A 17,466-nucleotide genomic window follows, 5' to 3' on the forward strand; every position below is an offset into this window, starting at 1 on the left:
AAGAAGTTTTCTCGCCATGGCATCATGGGATTACCAGTCAATGGAGAGAAGTAAAGATTTTTCAAATAGGCGAAAGACCTTTCCTTGCTCCTTATAAAATCGGCAGTTTTGTTGAAGGCTGCTGAAATCAGTGCCATAAGCGCAAGTTGCAGTTGGTAACAAACGAACGATATTGAATTTGAGATTATGTGAAAGTAGCTTTAACCCTTTGAGCACTGTAATTTTCCCCCGAAAATGTCAGGGCAACATTTTACCAATTTTTATGAATTTTCTGCAATTTTTTTTCCATGGTTTTGTACCAAATAGGCAAAATTGTTCAGGAGCTACACTTTTTGACCAAAATTGTCTACATCTGAAAGAAATTGTTGGCGTTATATTGTATAAAGGCAACAAAAATCGATTTTGGCACTCAAAGGGTAAAAAAAAAATTATACATACTTATCCGCCTGCCTACCTGTAATTGCAAATTTGTTTGTGTATGTATGCATATATATGTATCTATATCTATATAATATGTATGTATAATGTATATATATATATATATATATATATATATATATATATATATATATATATATATATATATATATATATATATATATATATATATATATATATATCTTCGGAAAGTTTGATGAAGGGGATAAAGGGGTCTAGGTACTTGCTTGATTACTGGTATCGGTGGTTTTCACTTTTTAACACACATAAATGAGTTTTAGCACTTAAAAAACTGCAATGAAACTTTTATTTGCTTCCCTTTCGAGTTAAAACTGTTAATTAACCCATGATTGATGACTAGATTCCTTCATCTTTGAAACGTTCTTAATTGAAAGATCTTTACAGGTGGAGCTATGTTTACAAAATATCAAAAGTGATGTCGTATTCACCAGGACACTTTGATGAAAGCATTCAGTCGAAATTCCACCTCAAAAAGTTTTGAATAAATGCTTGTTAGTGAATGAGGAATGGTATGTTACGTCTTTGTGGTTTTGTTTGTCCGGTTCATGCGTTCATTTTATACACCAGTCGTTCGTTCCACAGTTTGAGTGTAAACTGCATCGTCCGTAAAATATTAATGATGTGCCTCACATGCTTCGATTTTCGTATAGTAAAAAAAATTCACTTTCAAAAATATCAAACAAATTATCGACCACACTATCCTGCGAACAGTGAATGCTTCAAAAGCTTGTTACGACTACTTTTTAAAATTGTTCGACAGGTCTCTATTTGTGATTAGTATCGGAGGGAAGTGAGTTTCTTCGAGTTTTCTCAAATAGCAGAGAGAACATAATTGAATTTCATTGAAACTGGCAATATGGAAAGACACAAAATCCCCCCAAACAGCGTGTGACCGTTGTAAGAGTTATCAGACGATTTCATGTCCAAAGTTGCATAAAGTGTGACAAAAATCACCAATCGACAAAACTGTTGCCCGATTTGAAAATATCAGATTTAAGATTTATGAAGTCGATGTTTTGCCTCCGTTTTCGCCAGAGACATACAGAGAACACTCTATTGATAAACAGACACAACGATGACATATTGATATGTACACACGACAGTGACAAGCTTAACTTTAATGAAAGTTTTTAAAAATATGAAAGTGAAACCGTTGCAATCTCTAATTCTAGAATTAAAAATTCCTGGCATCGAACTCTATCCATTCCTTAAGCCCTTTTTGGGTGTCTTTCACCCCGATTTCCTGTAAGGAGGCCCATACTCACCATTGTTAATAACGGACTTGGGCCGAAGTATAATGGTGAAAGGGTTAATCAAATTTCGCAAATTTCGTCTCTCTACTTTATGGTGTCAGCTTGAAAGTGTACTATATATCGTCCTTGACGAACGAAAGAGACGGTTTACTTCGCTTTAAGGCCAAAGCGGGTGTTTTTGAATCGATTAATAAAGTCGTCCTTTTATGGAATTTTTTTCGTCGAAATATGTGTCCACTGTCTCTTTCAAACAAATCTTAGCTCTCAGCTCCATTGAAGGGTAGTCCATATGTCGCCGCGTGTTGTTTCGCACGCATGCGCAGACTGTCAATACTGCTGATTTGCAAGGTGTTGGAGGCAGGTGGCAGCGGCAGTGATGGTGATTGGTTTCCGGAGTAACTCCAGCCAGGTTGAAGGGCCACAGGAGACAATATGCCCTGATGAAACTGCAGATTCAGCGGCCCTGGAACATGTAACGGGTGCCTGAAGAGCGACATGTACGCGGGATGCCCCGCGGTTGCAACCTGCAGATGCGGTGAATAGGGAAGGATGCTAAATTGCGATGACGTCATCGGAGGTGCGCCGGCTGGCTGGAATGAGCAAAGTGAAGATGGGGGTGTTTGACCTGGAAAGAAGGAAACAAAAATAGCCATCACATTAAGTTTTGTTAAAATGACTTAAAGTGGAAGTTCCACTGCTTTCAGGCGCGCCGTCACTACTTTGGCAGTCGTATTCCCATTTGCATCACTTGGCGCACGTAGGCCTAATCTTCGACATTTTTAACTATATGCACAGCAACGACCGAACACATAGGTCGTGCCAGGCAAACCAAGGCGAATTATGGCTGTGTATATTCGTCAGCGTACGTTCTGTTTGTATCTTTGTCATAGAATGAACCGATGAGAATGACTCGATAGTTGAATTCACCTGTAAATTAACCTCTGACACTGACGTCATTTTTGGAAATTATATTTGGGCAGAATGTGTGTGGACTCAAAATGCCCGCTGGTGGCGCTTAATTCTCTTTACCAAAAAACACACATAATCAAGGTCTTTTTGATGCTTGTAATTGGAGTGAAAGATTTTTTTAAATTTCGAAGTCAGCACTTACACATACTGACTGGCGAAAAGGAGAATACTGTGAAATTTAACCATCATACTATCGGAAAATAGAACAAAAAAATCTGGCTGATTGAGGCACAGAACAGAATAAATGTTGAAATTCTGTTTCCCTAATCGGATGCAAAACATGGTTGCAGTTTTTTGTTTTACAAACGTTTTCGATGCGTAGGTACGTGTAAAACACGGTATTAATTCGAAAGATATTCCCTGGTAAAGTAGTGCGCTGAAAAGTGTATCCTTGTTAATGGTTCCTTTCTGTCTATGTTTGGTATGTCTTGATGGGAAACCAAAAATGTAGCTTCTCAGGGAATATAGTCGGACCAAAACAACATAAATTAAAAAGGTTACTGAAGAAGGGCAAATTGCAACTTTTGTCAGTTCGAGGGACACATATGTTAGACCCTCAAAGATGCGGCCCTCAAAGCCAGTGGTTACACTTAGCAAATGGTGGCAAATTAGGATCGTCCACTGATACCTCTCAAAATACAGCCACGAACTGAACAAAAATCGAACTGTACCGAACCGTTCCGAATTTTACCGAAGTGGCACAACCACATCATGCTGCCTCACCTTTAATCTTCGCTCGGAGAGCATGGGCGGCACATTTCTTGTCCGTTTTTTGGTTTGATTTACTGAGATCTTCAGCATCTTCTTGGTCATCACCAGCTTCACCGCTTATTGTACCGCTCTTATCTTCCTTCAATTTCAAAGCATTTTCATCCTCCATGGAGTTTGCCTGTGTCTTCACCTCGCTTTCCAATTTATTACAGCCGCCTTCAGTTTCGTTGTCACGCTGACAGGTCACAAGGTTTTCATCCTCGGTTTCCGATTCGACATCCGAGTGATTCCTTTCAACGTCTTGCGCAGAATTTTTGCTCACCGTCTGTTCGTTATCACTTTTCTGTCCCAAGCCTTCGGTCTTTTCGGCAGCGGAATTCCCTCCAACCTCTCCAGGCCGGTCTAGGTCACCTTGACCTGCTGGGTTCGACGCACCCTCCTTAGCCTTCAGGCGTTGCTGTTTTCGAAACTTGGCACGTCGATTCTTGAACCAGACCTAATGTACATAATTTTTCGATTTAAAATCAGAGTTGGGACAGTGTTGTGACACAGAAGTTCTTTTGTTCAACTTTTTCCATCCGGGTATTTTTCGCTTTGAAGTTTGCTTACGAGGTTCATCTGAGAGTTGTAAGTTTACTAGTTTCGATTACAACCTCCTATTTTGAATTTTAACATTGGCAAAAACGACAACGAAACAAAAATTTTAAAAATTACCTGGACCCTGGCCTCTGGTAGATTTGTACACATGGCAAGCCGTTCTCTCATTACGACATCCGGGTAATGCGTTTTTGCAAAAGTCTTCTCCAAAGTTGCAAGCTGCTGATTGGTGAATGCAGTGCGACTGCGGCGTTGCTTCCGATGGTGTCCGCCATAACGAGCTTCGAGAATAATATCTAGCGAATAACAAAATTTTATGAATGCAAAAGAGACTCTGATCAAACCAGTTTAGTCACACTGAAGATATTTTTAGAAAAGAGACAACTGGTGGGTGGTTATCCTGACTGGAAATTACTCTTGATGGTTTAAAAACTTGTACGAGTATCATGTGGTGTCTCTATAAAACTCAGAATGAAATGGTATGTCATATTGTTGGAATAGTGGAAGCGTGGAAAGCCCAGCTGTCTATATTTAAAATGTATCCATATCATGGGAATTGAACAAAAAAGTCAACAAAGGGATAAATATGCCGAACTGAAATTCTAGATTTATAGCCTTTGAAGAAAATTCAACTTTCTGTTAGTCCGAGTATAACCTGTATGGAATAGGGCAGTTCACAGTTTACGTCACTGTTCTCTCATCAGTATGCAAAAATAAATATTTGTCCGTATTTTTAGATTACGCTTTTGAAAATTACGCATGCAAGAACGACGAAAATACATCTCAGTGGGCGACTGCTAGTGTACCAGTGAATACTAAAAAACATATTCACGACTCAGAGTACAAGCTGCAAAAAAAACCACGCATGCAACATTGATAAAATTTGTCCGCATTTCAAGCTGCGTGTCCGATGTCGCGCGCGTACAGCTATATTTAGTAACAAACCTGTAACCGTGAACAGCGCTATACAAGGTCGTTTGAAAGGCGTTTAGAATTCAAATTCTGAAATTTTAAAGGATATATTAGTGTTTGCCCAATTTACATGATGCATATGATCTCTTCATCACATAGTTTCCGATGTTCAGGTATTATAGAAAGTTGGAACTACAGAAACCTTAATTATAATTGGGAATCAAAAAGTCGATTTGATGAAATGGCGGTGGTATAAGGAAGCCCATAGATTTTAAACTTTCTCGAATAGACTATCTCATTCAGTGAATATCAAAGCATTTAGCTGTGACTGGAATGTGACTCAAACACAATGGACTTTGGTTTTGAAGTGACAGTTTTGAAGTGAAGTGATAATTTCCTCGTACATGTACACAGCGATACAATGCTTTATATATATATTATATATATATATATATATATATATATATATATATATATATATATATATATAGATGAAAGTCCGGAGCTGGATTATTAGATTAAAACATTTATTCGCTACTCAGAGTTTCGTGCATCTTGCGATGCAGTCATCAGGCAACTGCCAAATACAAACCAATACATTCTAGAGTAATGAGAAAATAGAACAAAGGCATTCTGAATGGAACATAACGTGATGCGCGTATTTACGCGCGCGTATACGTGTTTAATTTATGTGGGATAGCAGAAATCTTTTAGAGTGCCTGCAGCACGAAATTAGCTCATTTCTTTTGTTGAGCGTTGCCATGGTTGGTCTACATATGATAAAAAACTTTTCCCACAAACACAAGTTGCACTTCTGTTGGTATTGGAGTATGGCTTAGCTTGTTTTACCTTTCTCCATTTGATTTCATACTCAATGTTCTGGTCTTTTAAGTTCCAAATATATTTACTTAACTCAGTTGCATTTTTATAGCGTTGGTTTTTGAACGAGCAAATATGGTTTCTATATCTAAATTTAAATGTTGTATCACATAGTCCGATGTAAGTTTGTTTTGTGTCCGATGTAATGACTTCCGCTTGGTATATTATGTGTTCATCATTGCAACTACCATTCATCGGGCATTTATTATTGCAGTTGCAGTTTGTCTTATTCTCTTCACTGGGGTTTAAGTTGTTTAATTTAGCTCATTAGCAATGAGCTAATTTCGTGCTGCAGGCACTCTAAAAGATTTTTGCTATCCCACATAAATTAAACACGTATACGCGCGCGTATATACGCGCATCACGATATGTTCCATTCAGAATGCCTTTGTTCTATTTTCTCATTACTCTAGAATGTATTGGTTTGTATTTGGCAGTTGCCTGATGACTGCATCGCAAGATGCACGAAACTCTGAGTAGCGAATAAATGTTTTAATCTAATAATCCAGCTCCGGACTTTCATCTACCTATAGCTCTAGTTCAACTATTGAGCACTCTGCCAGTCCGATGAAGACATCAATCTACGTCCTGCTCGTATATATATATATATATATATATATATATATATATATATATATATATATATATATATATATATATATATATATATATATTATATATATATATATATATATATATATATATATATATAATGCTATATATATATATATATATATATATATATATATATATATATATATACACACAAGTTGTACGTATATAAATTTATATTACATAGTATAATTATTGATGACAAAGCATATAGATATCCAATTGCGCATGTTCAGTAATCCCGAATAGCGTTTACGTAGTAGTGTGAACCGTACTCCCGGTGTGAGGCTGCAGGTAGTTTTGGACGTGATTGGAAAAGAGTGGTAGCTCGTGTTGAGCAAACAAGCAGTAACGTTTATGGTTTCGCCGTTGTGGTAGTCAATGTGTTAGGAAGTTTACGTACAGCGGTCGCACATATCTTCCCCGATTATTAAATCAGGGGAAACGAAAACAGAGTGGAGGCGAAAAGTTTGAAATTAACAGCGATGTCAATTACTGAAATGAACATTACCTCTACAGCACTTTTCGCTCTTTCAAACGACATGTCAATCACCCTGGGCACTTTTAAGTCTGGATTGACTTAGACTGTTACTTACTTAATCGTTTTACCCGTGTACATCAACGATGGCCTCTTTTATGTGAATAATATTCGTCCCCAGGCTATCATTCGGTTTAAGAACAAATTCAATTACAAATGAATTAACAGTGTACAAAGTGTTCGTTCTGTGCCACCTTTACATGGTTTCATACTTTCTCATTTTAATTTCTTTCACAGCATCAGATATGGCGGACGGGTGTGCCTACTGCACATATCTCTCCCCCTACCTCCCCCCAGCACACCACTGTCTCGTCAAATGAGGTGGGTGTAAAGTAAAGAAACAATTATTTGCTATGATTGTTAAAATAAACTACTTTTTTACATTAAGGGACCAGTAGCTAAGACTTAAATTGGATGACCTTTTTAATATTTGTCAATTGCGAGCTCTTTTTCTGAGTCCCCATCCAAAGCATGTTGAAACAACTATTTTTTTTTTGTAAATGTTACATAGCGTCTCTGAGTGTAAAATTTATTGTTATTGTTTACATTTGAATTTCGGTCCGATTCACATTTCAGCGTGTCCACATTGGTTATTTTACGTCGGCCCAGGGCGAACACCGGTGCTACACCGACGCAAATTGGCCAGTCTGAACAACACAAATGACAATGCGGTCTACACCTGTATAGCCTGTGTCGACAAGATTAATACTGTATGTTTCAACATGCATTTCGACAAGACACTGTGGTTAGAATTTTAAAAAAGTGGAAAAAATGCCACCAAAAGTTACAGCTACTGTCCTTCTAATTTTCGACAATGGTAGGAACTGACGGGAGACAAAAACCAAAAAATTAATGAATGTTCCCGATTCAATTAAATTCTATTCCTGGCTCCTGTGGTTTGCTAAAGTAAATCCACTCTTGTTTTTCTCATCAAACATCTTCTGCATGAATCGCTTAATTCCGGCTTGCTGACGTGACAACGGAAGGGCAATGGGTCTGAAATGAGCCCGGGGAACAGCTCAGTTTACGCAGGTGTGGAAGTTACAGAACAAGGGCGGATTTGACGTGTCTTATCCCCTCTGTGTAAACCTGGGAGTTCATTAACTAAGATGAAGGCAATTACCTTTAGCAAACACAACCTTTAAATGCCCGTGTTGAAATAACATTCCCTTCGTTTGTCAAATCCGACTATATTCACTACGTTGTCCAGTGTTTGAACTTCATTAAAATAGTTTACAGAAGATGAAAGCTCTAAAGTGACATGACAGAGTGGTTAAATTACACTATGGCTATGACTTTTGATTACATTTTCATAATTTTTGTTCTGGAAAATGAATATCGTTTCTTCTTTTCTCCCTTGAATGTGTAGAATTCACCATTCTTGGCAAATGAGTTCTACTCGATCCGGGCTAACATTTATTCGTAAAAATAACATTGAACATTGCATGCACACAGACTATGTTGACAGTTGAACAGTTGCTCGTTTCAAAATGATTTTTGGCACAGGCGAGAAAATATTCTACAAATACACAAATACAACAGAAAAATTATCAAACGTTACAGATAGTAAATTTTACAACAGTAAACAAAGCGACAAATTATTACAAAAGTACTGTTCGAATTCAGAGCATCAAACGTTGTTGGTAAACACCTACCTGCCAGGCGTTCAGCCAGGGTTAAGGCGGGCACTGACGGACGGAATTCTGTGGAATTGTGCGACTGTTGGTGAACGTACATGGCGCCCATCGAGCCCAAGGTATTCATGTTGTAGCCACCGAACCCACTGAACTGTTGCATGCCTGTAATGGACGGAACGAGGCGATAGGCGTCAGCACCGTGGCAACATTTCATCTCCCACCGACAGAAACAGCCATCCCGAAGAGGAAAAGACATTTAATTGTTACGCAATTTCGTTTAATATTGGCTAACATGAACCAAAACCAGACAAGAGAAATAAGTTGAACTTTGGTTTTCAACGAATTCCTCGTTTCCTCCCGGCGCCCTCTAAGGTGAGCGCCAACCATTCGATTGAACAGCACTTTTTAAACGTAATATAAGCTTAAATCTTCCCACTCATAGCTGTCCTTTAAAAGCAATAAACCTTTATTAACTTTCCAATCATTCGTTGTTTTTAATGACTATGACATCAATGACATTTGTTAATTTTCAGAAGCGAATCCCCTCAAACTTTTTTGCAGCTTCGCTCGGATTTATGTGTCAGCAACGGGACGCAACATTATTTGGTGTTACAATATAGACACGCCTGAGTTTGCAGCAAAATCGGATTACAAAAATGACAGATGTACAGTCGTGTAAAGAAATGTTCGTCAAAAAGGGCTAGAGTAAATTGCTCTTTTTTGGACCCACGTCACAAAAAAAACTTATCACATTACATATTTTGTGTTGGTCTAATATTAATTTATAGTTTGTTCTCTTTAAACACGTTCCCACTGTAAACAGGGTTGGCTGGGATAATTTAGTTTGTGAAGAAAAAGTCTTCGTTAATCAAGAATAAAAACAGACAAGCTCATTCCCTCGACGGTGAAAGTCTCCCATTTAGATGTGCTATCGAACTGATTAAATTATCCGCAGAGTCATTGTTCAGCGTCCCACTTTTGTATAGTTGGCTCAGAGATCTGGAGGCTACGTTCCTCGGTCATTGTAAACACACTTAATGTCGAAGATCGTAGAATACCAAATACTCTAAACAAAGAAAGTATAATTATATGTTTAAACGATTTCCATACCCCTATGTTGGTAAAGAATTTTTGTTGTTTATCGAGTCCTCAGCGAAGATCGCGCAAAGACGTGTGAATCTTACCCGCGCCGTGACTGCGTTGGGCAAACGCGGCTCTTTGAAGTCCGGTACTATTAATACCTTTAGTTTTAAGTATCCCTCAAGTGTTGTTGCCATGGAAACTGATATAACCGACTACACAGTTGCCGGTCTCTATATCCTGTCATCGTGCCAGCAAGCGACTTTCACTCGAAGACAAACGTAATTATTATTTTTTTATGAATGAAACTATATTTTCAAATTAAAAGCAACTTTCAACAGCACGTGTCGAACCTTTTGATGACGCTGGAAACAAACAAAACAGCACAAAATACATAACTAACGACGGTTTTTGGGGCGGCAAAACACGGGATGTTGTCTCGTGTTATTGATGCTATCCGTCAAAAGGAAGAGAAAGGGAGAGAGCGAGAAAGGAGAAAGGAGAAAAAATTCGATCCATGGGAACAAAGGGAATTTATACACATCGCCTGACGTAATTAGGAAAGCGACTAGTGAAAAGTTAGATCGATGTTAAGTGGCCGGGGTTGCACAAATGCATCAATTATAATTGGCCTTATACAGATTTATATCTGATTTGCCTTTCTTTGTGCGCTGTCTTCGCACCATAATACGTTTCATATCCCCAGTACTGACACAATTATAAGGGCAAGGGGAAAGAAAACAAAACAGTTTTGTACGTATAGCTCGACAGGGATCGATGCAACTTCGCTGCGCTGCCGTTGTGTGTTTGATGACATTAAAGCTACCAAAAGGCGCCAATATCGATTGGGATACTTTTTTTCTATTAGATCACAGCAGAAAAAGAAAATTTCACTCAGTCTTAAAAATTTAATAGGATATTGCTGTATTTTCAGTTTTTAGCTCCCTTGCAGGTATGAATGCAATAATTGTTCAATTTCTTTGGCGATCGAAGAATTCTCTCGCGTTTGCAGTCGTGCTTTAGACGTGAGCCTCGATGGCGGTTTCGTAATCTGGGGTCTCTACGCGTCAATTCGGAAACGCAACTGCCACGCAGGCAGCAAAAAAGCTAATACTCTTGATTGTCTTTTCGGAGCGAATCGATAAATATTACGTTAAACTTTCTAGATCTAAAGTTTTCGTGCTTGGAAATGTACTAAAATACGATAATTCGATCACTCAGGAACTGTCATCGACTGAAGGAAAGTACTGCCTTTCGCGCGCGTTAGTCCTCACCCGAAAAAACGATTTCTCGGGATTGATCACTTTGTTACCTATGGCAACGGCCATTATTCATAATTTAAACACACAATTAACCTTCCTTTGACGAAGTTGTATTGTTTGACTTACACAGTAAACCGCTGTAAATATTGGCGTTCATAGCTGAATTCGGGCTCAGGACGTATCAATAAGAAATTTCCGAAGAAAATGGTTGGCTCGTTTCGACCGGACCCCGGGATCGCACAATTCACATGTACAGTCTGTTATGACAGGACTAGCGAATACTTGCATTAGAATGACGCCGAATCACAGTTTTTTCACCCTTTGGTATTGCTTCTATTAAATAACAACTGTGACGATATCCATCATGATAGAACCCAGCAACGCCGCCAAGACAATTCTGCACTGCACCGCGGTAACACTCAGCACATATCAAAACTTGTTTGTTCATTTCAAGTTGTTTCATTTCATGGTTGTAACAAAACGGCAGTGGCCACACTTCACACAAGTGATTTATGATAGTGTACTTTTTAGACTTGATATCGTAGATATCGTAAACAATATTTAAAAATCGATGTGATGGCTGAGCGTTAATTTGTGGTAATACAATGACAACTTGTGCTCCGCTGTGACACGATGTAATGTGTGCTAACAAACGGCATAAACCGTTTCTGGCACTAAAAGATTGACTATTACAGCATCAAGTTTCGACGAACAATCTGCCCGAATATCACCGAAAATGTCACGGGGAAGGACGACAATATGCCCGAATATCTCCGAAAACATCACGAGAAAGGGCAACACAAACAGGTGCCGTTGCGTTCCGTTCAGTATACAGGACTCGCCGTGTCCGAGGCAACCGGCTCGCGCACCCTATTCTGTCCAAAGGACAAGGTCAAGAGAAGCTGTTGAATTTGGTCGGCCACTCACCGTGAAAACTCTGTGAGAAGACATCTCATGGTTAAGGCTGAGAAACTTTTAAAAATCAGTAGTGCGTCGAAGTTACACAAAAGTTACACAAAATTTGAAAAGAAAATGTATGTTATGTTCCCTCAATTCAAACTTAGGCTTTCTGTCACCCGCGCGTGTTGACGGCGCTCATACACCTGGAGGCGAGGTGCAGGTCAACGATTTAAAAAAAAAATATCAACATTCTAGGCCTTCCTGGGGAATTTAAGGTTCTTGACTCACATCAATGAAAAGTGTTTTTAAGAGAGTTTAATCGTGTAGGTATTCCGTCTCAAGTTCAGTTTCGACCACTATATATTTACGATATTTGGCACTGCAGTGCTTCATTTATTTTCTAAGACGTTGATTAAGAAGACATTTCAACTTTTCAAGTACTGCAAACCAAGATTCCAACCGATGTGATCTACAGCGTATTTCATCTTGGCCGTGAGAGAGCGACTGAAAAAAATTGAAATGGATAAAGTAGAATTTGTGTTTTCCGCTTGGAAACAAAATATTAAATCAGATCCTTTTGTGCGGGCGCTTGCTAAGGTAATTAACAGGATATTTTCATGGAAAGGCTTTGAAAATTCCTTGTTCTATAAAATAATAAAAAAGACACAGCAATTTGGATCAAAATTTTAATATTTAACCTCCAGTGCAATTTGACCACGAAGTTCAAACGCTGGGCTCTTTGGCTGCCTGGGTCCTGTACCATATTAGTATAAACTTTACCTTCCAATTTTAAAGGTTGGCTAAGTTTGTTCTGCTATACATGTGTCAAAGTAAAGAAAGCTCGGCGACAATACTTTGTGAAAGTGGCAAGTATACATTGATATTACTGTGTACGTTCATGCTAATGGCGAGATTTAACTCCGGGATTATCTATCCATGTGAGGTAATATTGATGGATTCCGCGGCTGATTTTCACGTTATATGTACATAGCATGTGTGCTCATCAAACTGACGCGCAGCGCCACAATAGCACGGTCAAATAAACTATCGTGGCTGTGTGCTACCCTCCATTCTTTCACGAATGCATTAACGCTCAAAATATGTACACAAGACAAGCTTTAGAAGATGAGTTGACAGGTAACAATCGAAAATGATAAGCCTGCGACAGTTTTTTTTCCCTGTCAATATGACGGGAGTTCCACTAGTCTCGCATTGGTGGCAAGTGAATCCTCCCGTAACAGAGAACGAAATGTTTGGTTTTAGTAGAAAAACGATACAGTTTTTGAAGTCTCTGCAATTTATTACCGTCCAAGGCTAAAGTTTGTTTAATTAAAACGATTTGGTAGTAGCTGGGGCTACCGTTTCCTGTAGCCCGCTAGAACAATTTACCAGCACAACGGTTAATCTCGAGTTTGTTGGACAGGTCACAGTCCCTCTATAGGGACTGTGGACAGGCTCACCATTTAAATGTGCGCGGGCCTTCACTGCGACTAGATTGTTAAGAGCGCGTACAGCGAAAGAGACCAGCATACTTGAACTGCCAATAAAAGTTTTTTCCATTACATGAACTTGAATGTTCCAGTCAGCGACTTCTGTCAACGGACATGGAAGCGAGACCACTGCAGGCGCAGTCTACTCGTTCCAGCTTCACTGATTCGTCCACAGATCCGGCAAGGCAACAAGTGAACACACCGATGCTCAACGTGACGGTGTCAATACAGTTGGCATTCCTGTTTTGGACAAGGCGGTCAAGCAAGTTATAACCCAGACCTAGAAAAGACTAGACTAATACAGCTCCTCCCCTTCATCCAACCAGCGCAATTCCAGTAGCCGATAAGACTTAATGCAAAATTAATGAAATAATCAATTATGTACCTAACTGAATCTCAACCTTGGGTGCTCGGCTGTGAACATGTCAACTTAATAACAAATAAGGGGTTAGATTTACCTGTGGATCGCAGGTACCTCTACCTTGCTGCCTCGTCGGGATCCGATCCGAGTTCCTTCGAGAGTAACAGACAAGTCACTTCTAGAGTAGCCTTACACTGTAAGCTCATCTGATAATGTTTAGTTTCCAAATATCAACATATCACCTAACCCCCTAAGTCAGTGTTGTTTATCCCTGTTCTCTTTATTCGAATTCGTTCAGTGGTATAGGCGTATTCGTTACGGCGCACCGCATTTCGTTCGCTACATATGTTATGATTTTTTGGTATTTGACACAAAATCTTTTTCCTCCGTTTTATTGACTCCACGCTATATGCCAGAGGAGTCTTTTCAAGATACTTGATGTGTTTTAAGGAAGTTCTAGAGCTCTGAGTCAAAATGGAATCACGCGATGTTTTCGATCACTTTTGATTAGCCAGAAATCAAGCTACTGTGCATCTGACAGCCATAATGCAACCAACAACCGCGCATCATCGATACTGAGGGATAAACACGATGTGTACATTTCACGCTGTCGATAGCGGTCAATATACAACGACTCCGAGAGATTTATATTGACCCAGCTACAGATTTTATGCAAAGTATTGACTCCGAATCGAAGAAAAAGCCGTTTTGTATTATTTTCTATAGAGATGTCGCCATACCAGGGCGTACATACTAGTTTGTGATGGCCGTCGAGAAGTAAAATATTTGTATTGCTTTTCGGGGACAAGAAGTAGACGAGTGATAATTCATAAGTTAAAAATAGTCTGGCTTATGGCCACTGATATTAAAAGGAGAATAACTGCAACTTTTGAAAGTATATATATATAGATTTTTTTTTCAAGAAAATAAGCGCATAGTCTTTTTCTCTCTAATATACGCTGGAATACAAGGCAAACCCATTTCGATATGAAAAAGAAACCTAGACCCCCAAAAAATACACACAGAAAAAATAGAAAGTACAGTCTGAATAGTTATGGAGCTGACTGAGATTTTAACTGCAATTACGGTATGATATTTCTTTCACAAAGTAGTCAAGTCTCCCAGGTCAAATTACGTTTAATAACAAGTGGAGGGAATATGCCTTTGATCAGCTCTCCATACAGCGTGCATAAAGCCATAGTGCTATAGCAAACGAACATACTGGTTCGGGCGTGCATAAAAAGCGTCCCCCAAGACCACGTGACCATCTCAAAGTGAGTTGTAGCATTTCATCCGTTGGAATGGAGGTCTATTTTCTGATTAAACCCTATCTCCACTCGGCCAACTTTAAGCTGCACATTTAAACGCATGCTTTCGCTCGATAACCTCGGATTTCATGAGATCGCAACCTGTGGACGCACACACCAAAATGTAAATCCACACAATTCTACAGAAAGGTTGAAAGTCCGCCATATCAGATGACTCACTTAAATTGAAAAGAAATTGACGCAGTTAAATTAAAGACAAATAGCATTAAGATGAAACTGACACCTCAGCTGTCTGTAATCGTCACACGGCACCTATTATAGAGTTAATGAGCTTTCCTTGTCTTTAATACAACGCTCAGTGTCTGTGGAGAAAGATTTGCTTTCAATATGCTGTTATCACACCTGGTCGGAAGTCAACGCGCGGTTTTAATTTGCAATAAGATGACGGGGAGAATATGGTAGAGCGGGAGCCGGCAGAGAGGTCTAGTAGCTGATAGGGGGGAAAGAGAGTGTTTTATTTAGATCAATTAGGCGAAGGTATACGGAGCCTTTACAAAGAGAATAAAAACCTTCTTTGCTTGTGTAAATCTTTCGGGGTATTGAAAGAATTTCTACTCTCTTAATGGGCTTTATTCTCTTAGACAGTAAGCGGTGTGTTTTCCAGAGGGCTGTGGCCCTTGTCGTGTTTCTCTTGTGGAAACCGAAGTCCCTGCTTGTTTTTTTTCAAGTACCGTTCAGTTTTGGGGTGATTAAGACGATAACGTGTGATCTTAATTCGTGGCAATTATTGGTGTCGTTGTACAGCCGCGGGCAGGGTGTTTTAGCTCCCGTGTTTCAACGGATGCCTTTTTTTTACTATTTCCGTCGCACGCAGATCACGTCAGTGAATCGTGAAATTGACATTCCCGCCGAAATCACGCGGTGAGGAAGCTGTGACAAAGCCGGGTCCTTCTGTGAAATCACACATATGTTAGCGATGTAATAGGCGATAAACAATCCACCCCCTGAAAAACCACCTCTTGAATGAAAAAAAAGAACTCTGTTGTAAATTTCCCGCGGAAAAATGAAATGAGAGTCACCTGTCAATCAATCAATGGATCGATTAATTAGAAAAAAAGTGGAATCCTACTGAACCCAAATGTTCAGAACTCTTCGGTTGGTGAATGCCTTTCTCCGAACTCGAAAGTTTATTTAATCGACAATAGTAACCAAACTTTAGATCGGCTTGTTGCGATTTAACAACACTGTTTCCTTTTTGTAGAACAAAGACTCCTGACCACATCGATCAATCAACGTTTCAAATATAATTTCACGCCACATTTAAGACCGAGAAACTATCCTGAAAGATCCAAGGCCGTGCAAAGAAAATATCTGATAATCACTTGCTGATGGACAAACTGGGACACAAAGGAAGAGGTATTTCGACTTAAAACTGCTAAGCGGGAAGGAAGAGAGACAACTTTACAATACTAATACCTGTTCTTTATTTCTGATGAATATTGAAGTAAAACGGTTAATGACGTCATGTGCAAAACTGTTCCATCATTCCTTGCATTCATCATCATTTTATATAGGTGAAATTCGACTGGCAGAGACTGCTAACAAAATGCTGGTCTCTGTGACTCAACAAACGGAAGCCATATCTAAAGGCTCACTGCAAAAGCACGAATCTTCACTAAGATGAGGGGACCGTACACATGCTTTACCTTGAGTCAACAGTAGGACGTCGGGAGGCGGGTCCTGGCCAGGATAGAAAGGCTGCAGGTTTTTGTTTCAAAACATCGTGTTTGCTATGTGACTGTCCTGGGACATGAAAAAAAAATTCTGTAAATTTCCAAAAGATTTCTCGGGCTAATGCCCCCGCTAAAAGCATGGCATTATGCGAAAGTTGTTAGGCGAGAGAGCATTACAATAAATCCATTTAAAATGATAAAGCTGGCGGTACTTGAGAAACACTCATCCGGGCTCTTCATAATCCACCAAAGCACAAGTCCATCCTTCTTAATAAAGTTGTGGTCTCAGGGCAGTGGTCTCTGTTTTCTTTCTGGTACCAACAGGCATTCAACAGAAGAATTTCGAGGTACAGGCAATGCTTTATAGATAGATGGATAGATACATAGACAGACAGACAGGCAGACAGACAGACAGACAGACAGACAGATAGATAGAATATATATATATATATATATATATATATATATATATATATATATGTCTATCTATCAGTGTGCATCCGTGTATGTTTGTATACACATATTATATCGTCACGGATTTGAAAAGCCCCTTTTGCCCACTAAAGTTTGAGAGTTTGAAGTTTGAAGTTTGGAAAAGGATAAAGCGCCAAATACCCACTACATCAAGGATATGGAGTTAGGGCAATATAGATCACTATCGACAGGCTCTCCGCTAATGTTCTCCTTTCAACTGTGTATTAGGGCTTCAAGACGGTTATATTTATGATATAGTCAATTTCATTTAATTTGCCTGTTTCGCGTGTGGTAAAAGAACTTTTTCGGAGGTGGTGCTGTACATCCTTCG

The 17,466-nt window shown here is 39.2% G+C and overlaps 1 protein-coding gene across 1 annotated transcript; it reads right to left on the minus strand.

Annotated features, from left to right (window-relative positions):
* Positions 1–1,542: 1,542 nt before the first annotated feature.
* Positions 1,543–13,889, minus strand: LOC139122843 (diencephalon/mesencephalon homeobox protein 1-A-like). The gene is made up of 5 exons (XM_070688650.1): positions 13,758–13,889; positions 8,586–8,729; positions 4,107–4,285; positions 3,405–3,888; positions 1,543–2,337 (listed from the first exon to the last, which is right to left on the minus strand). Exons 2-5 carry the CDS (start codon positions 8,725–8,727, stop codon positions 1,970–1,972), a joined length of 1,173 nt encoding a protein of 390 aa, XP_070544751.1. The 5' UTR covers positions 8,728–8,729; positions 13,758–13,889; the 3' UTR covers positions 1,543–1,969.
* Positions 13,890–17,466: the final 3,577 nt, after the last annotated feature.

This window comes from Ptychodera flava, chromosome 22 (genome assembly GCF_041260155.1).
Source record: "Ptychodera flava strain L36383 chromosome 22, AS_Pfla_20210202, whole genome shotgun sequence".
Taxonomy (NCBI): Eukaryota; Metazoa; Hemichordata; class Enteropneusta; family Ptychoderidae; genus Ptychodera; species Ptychodera flava.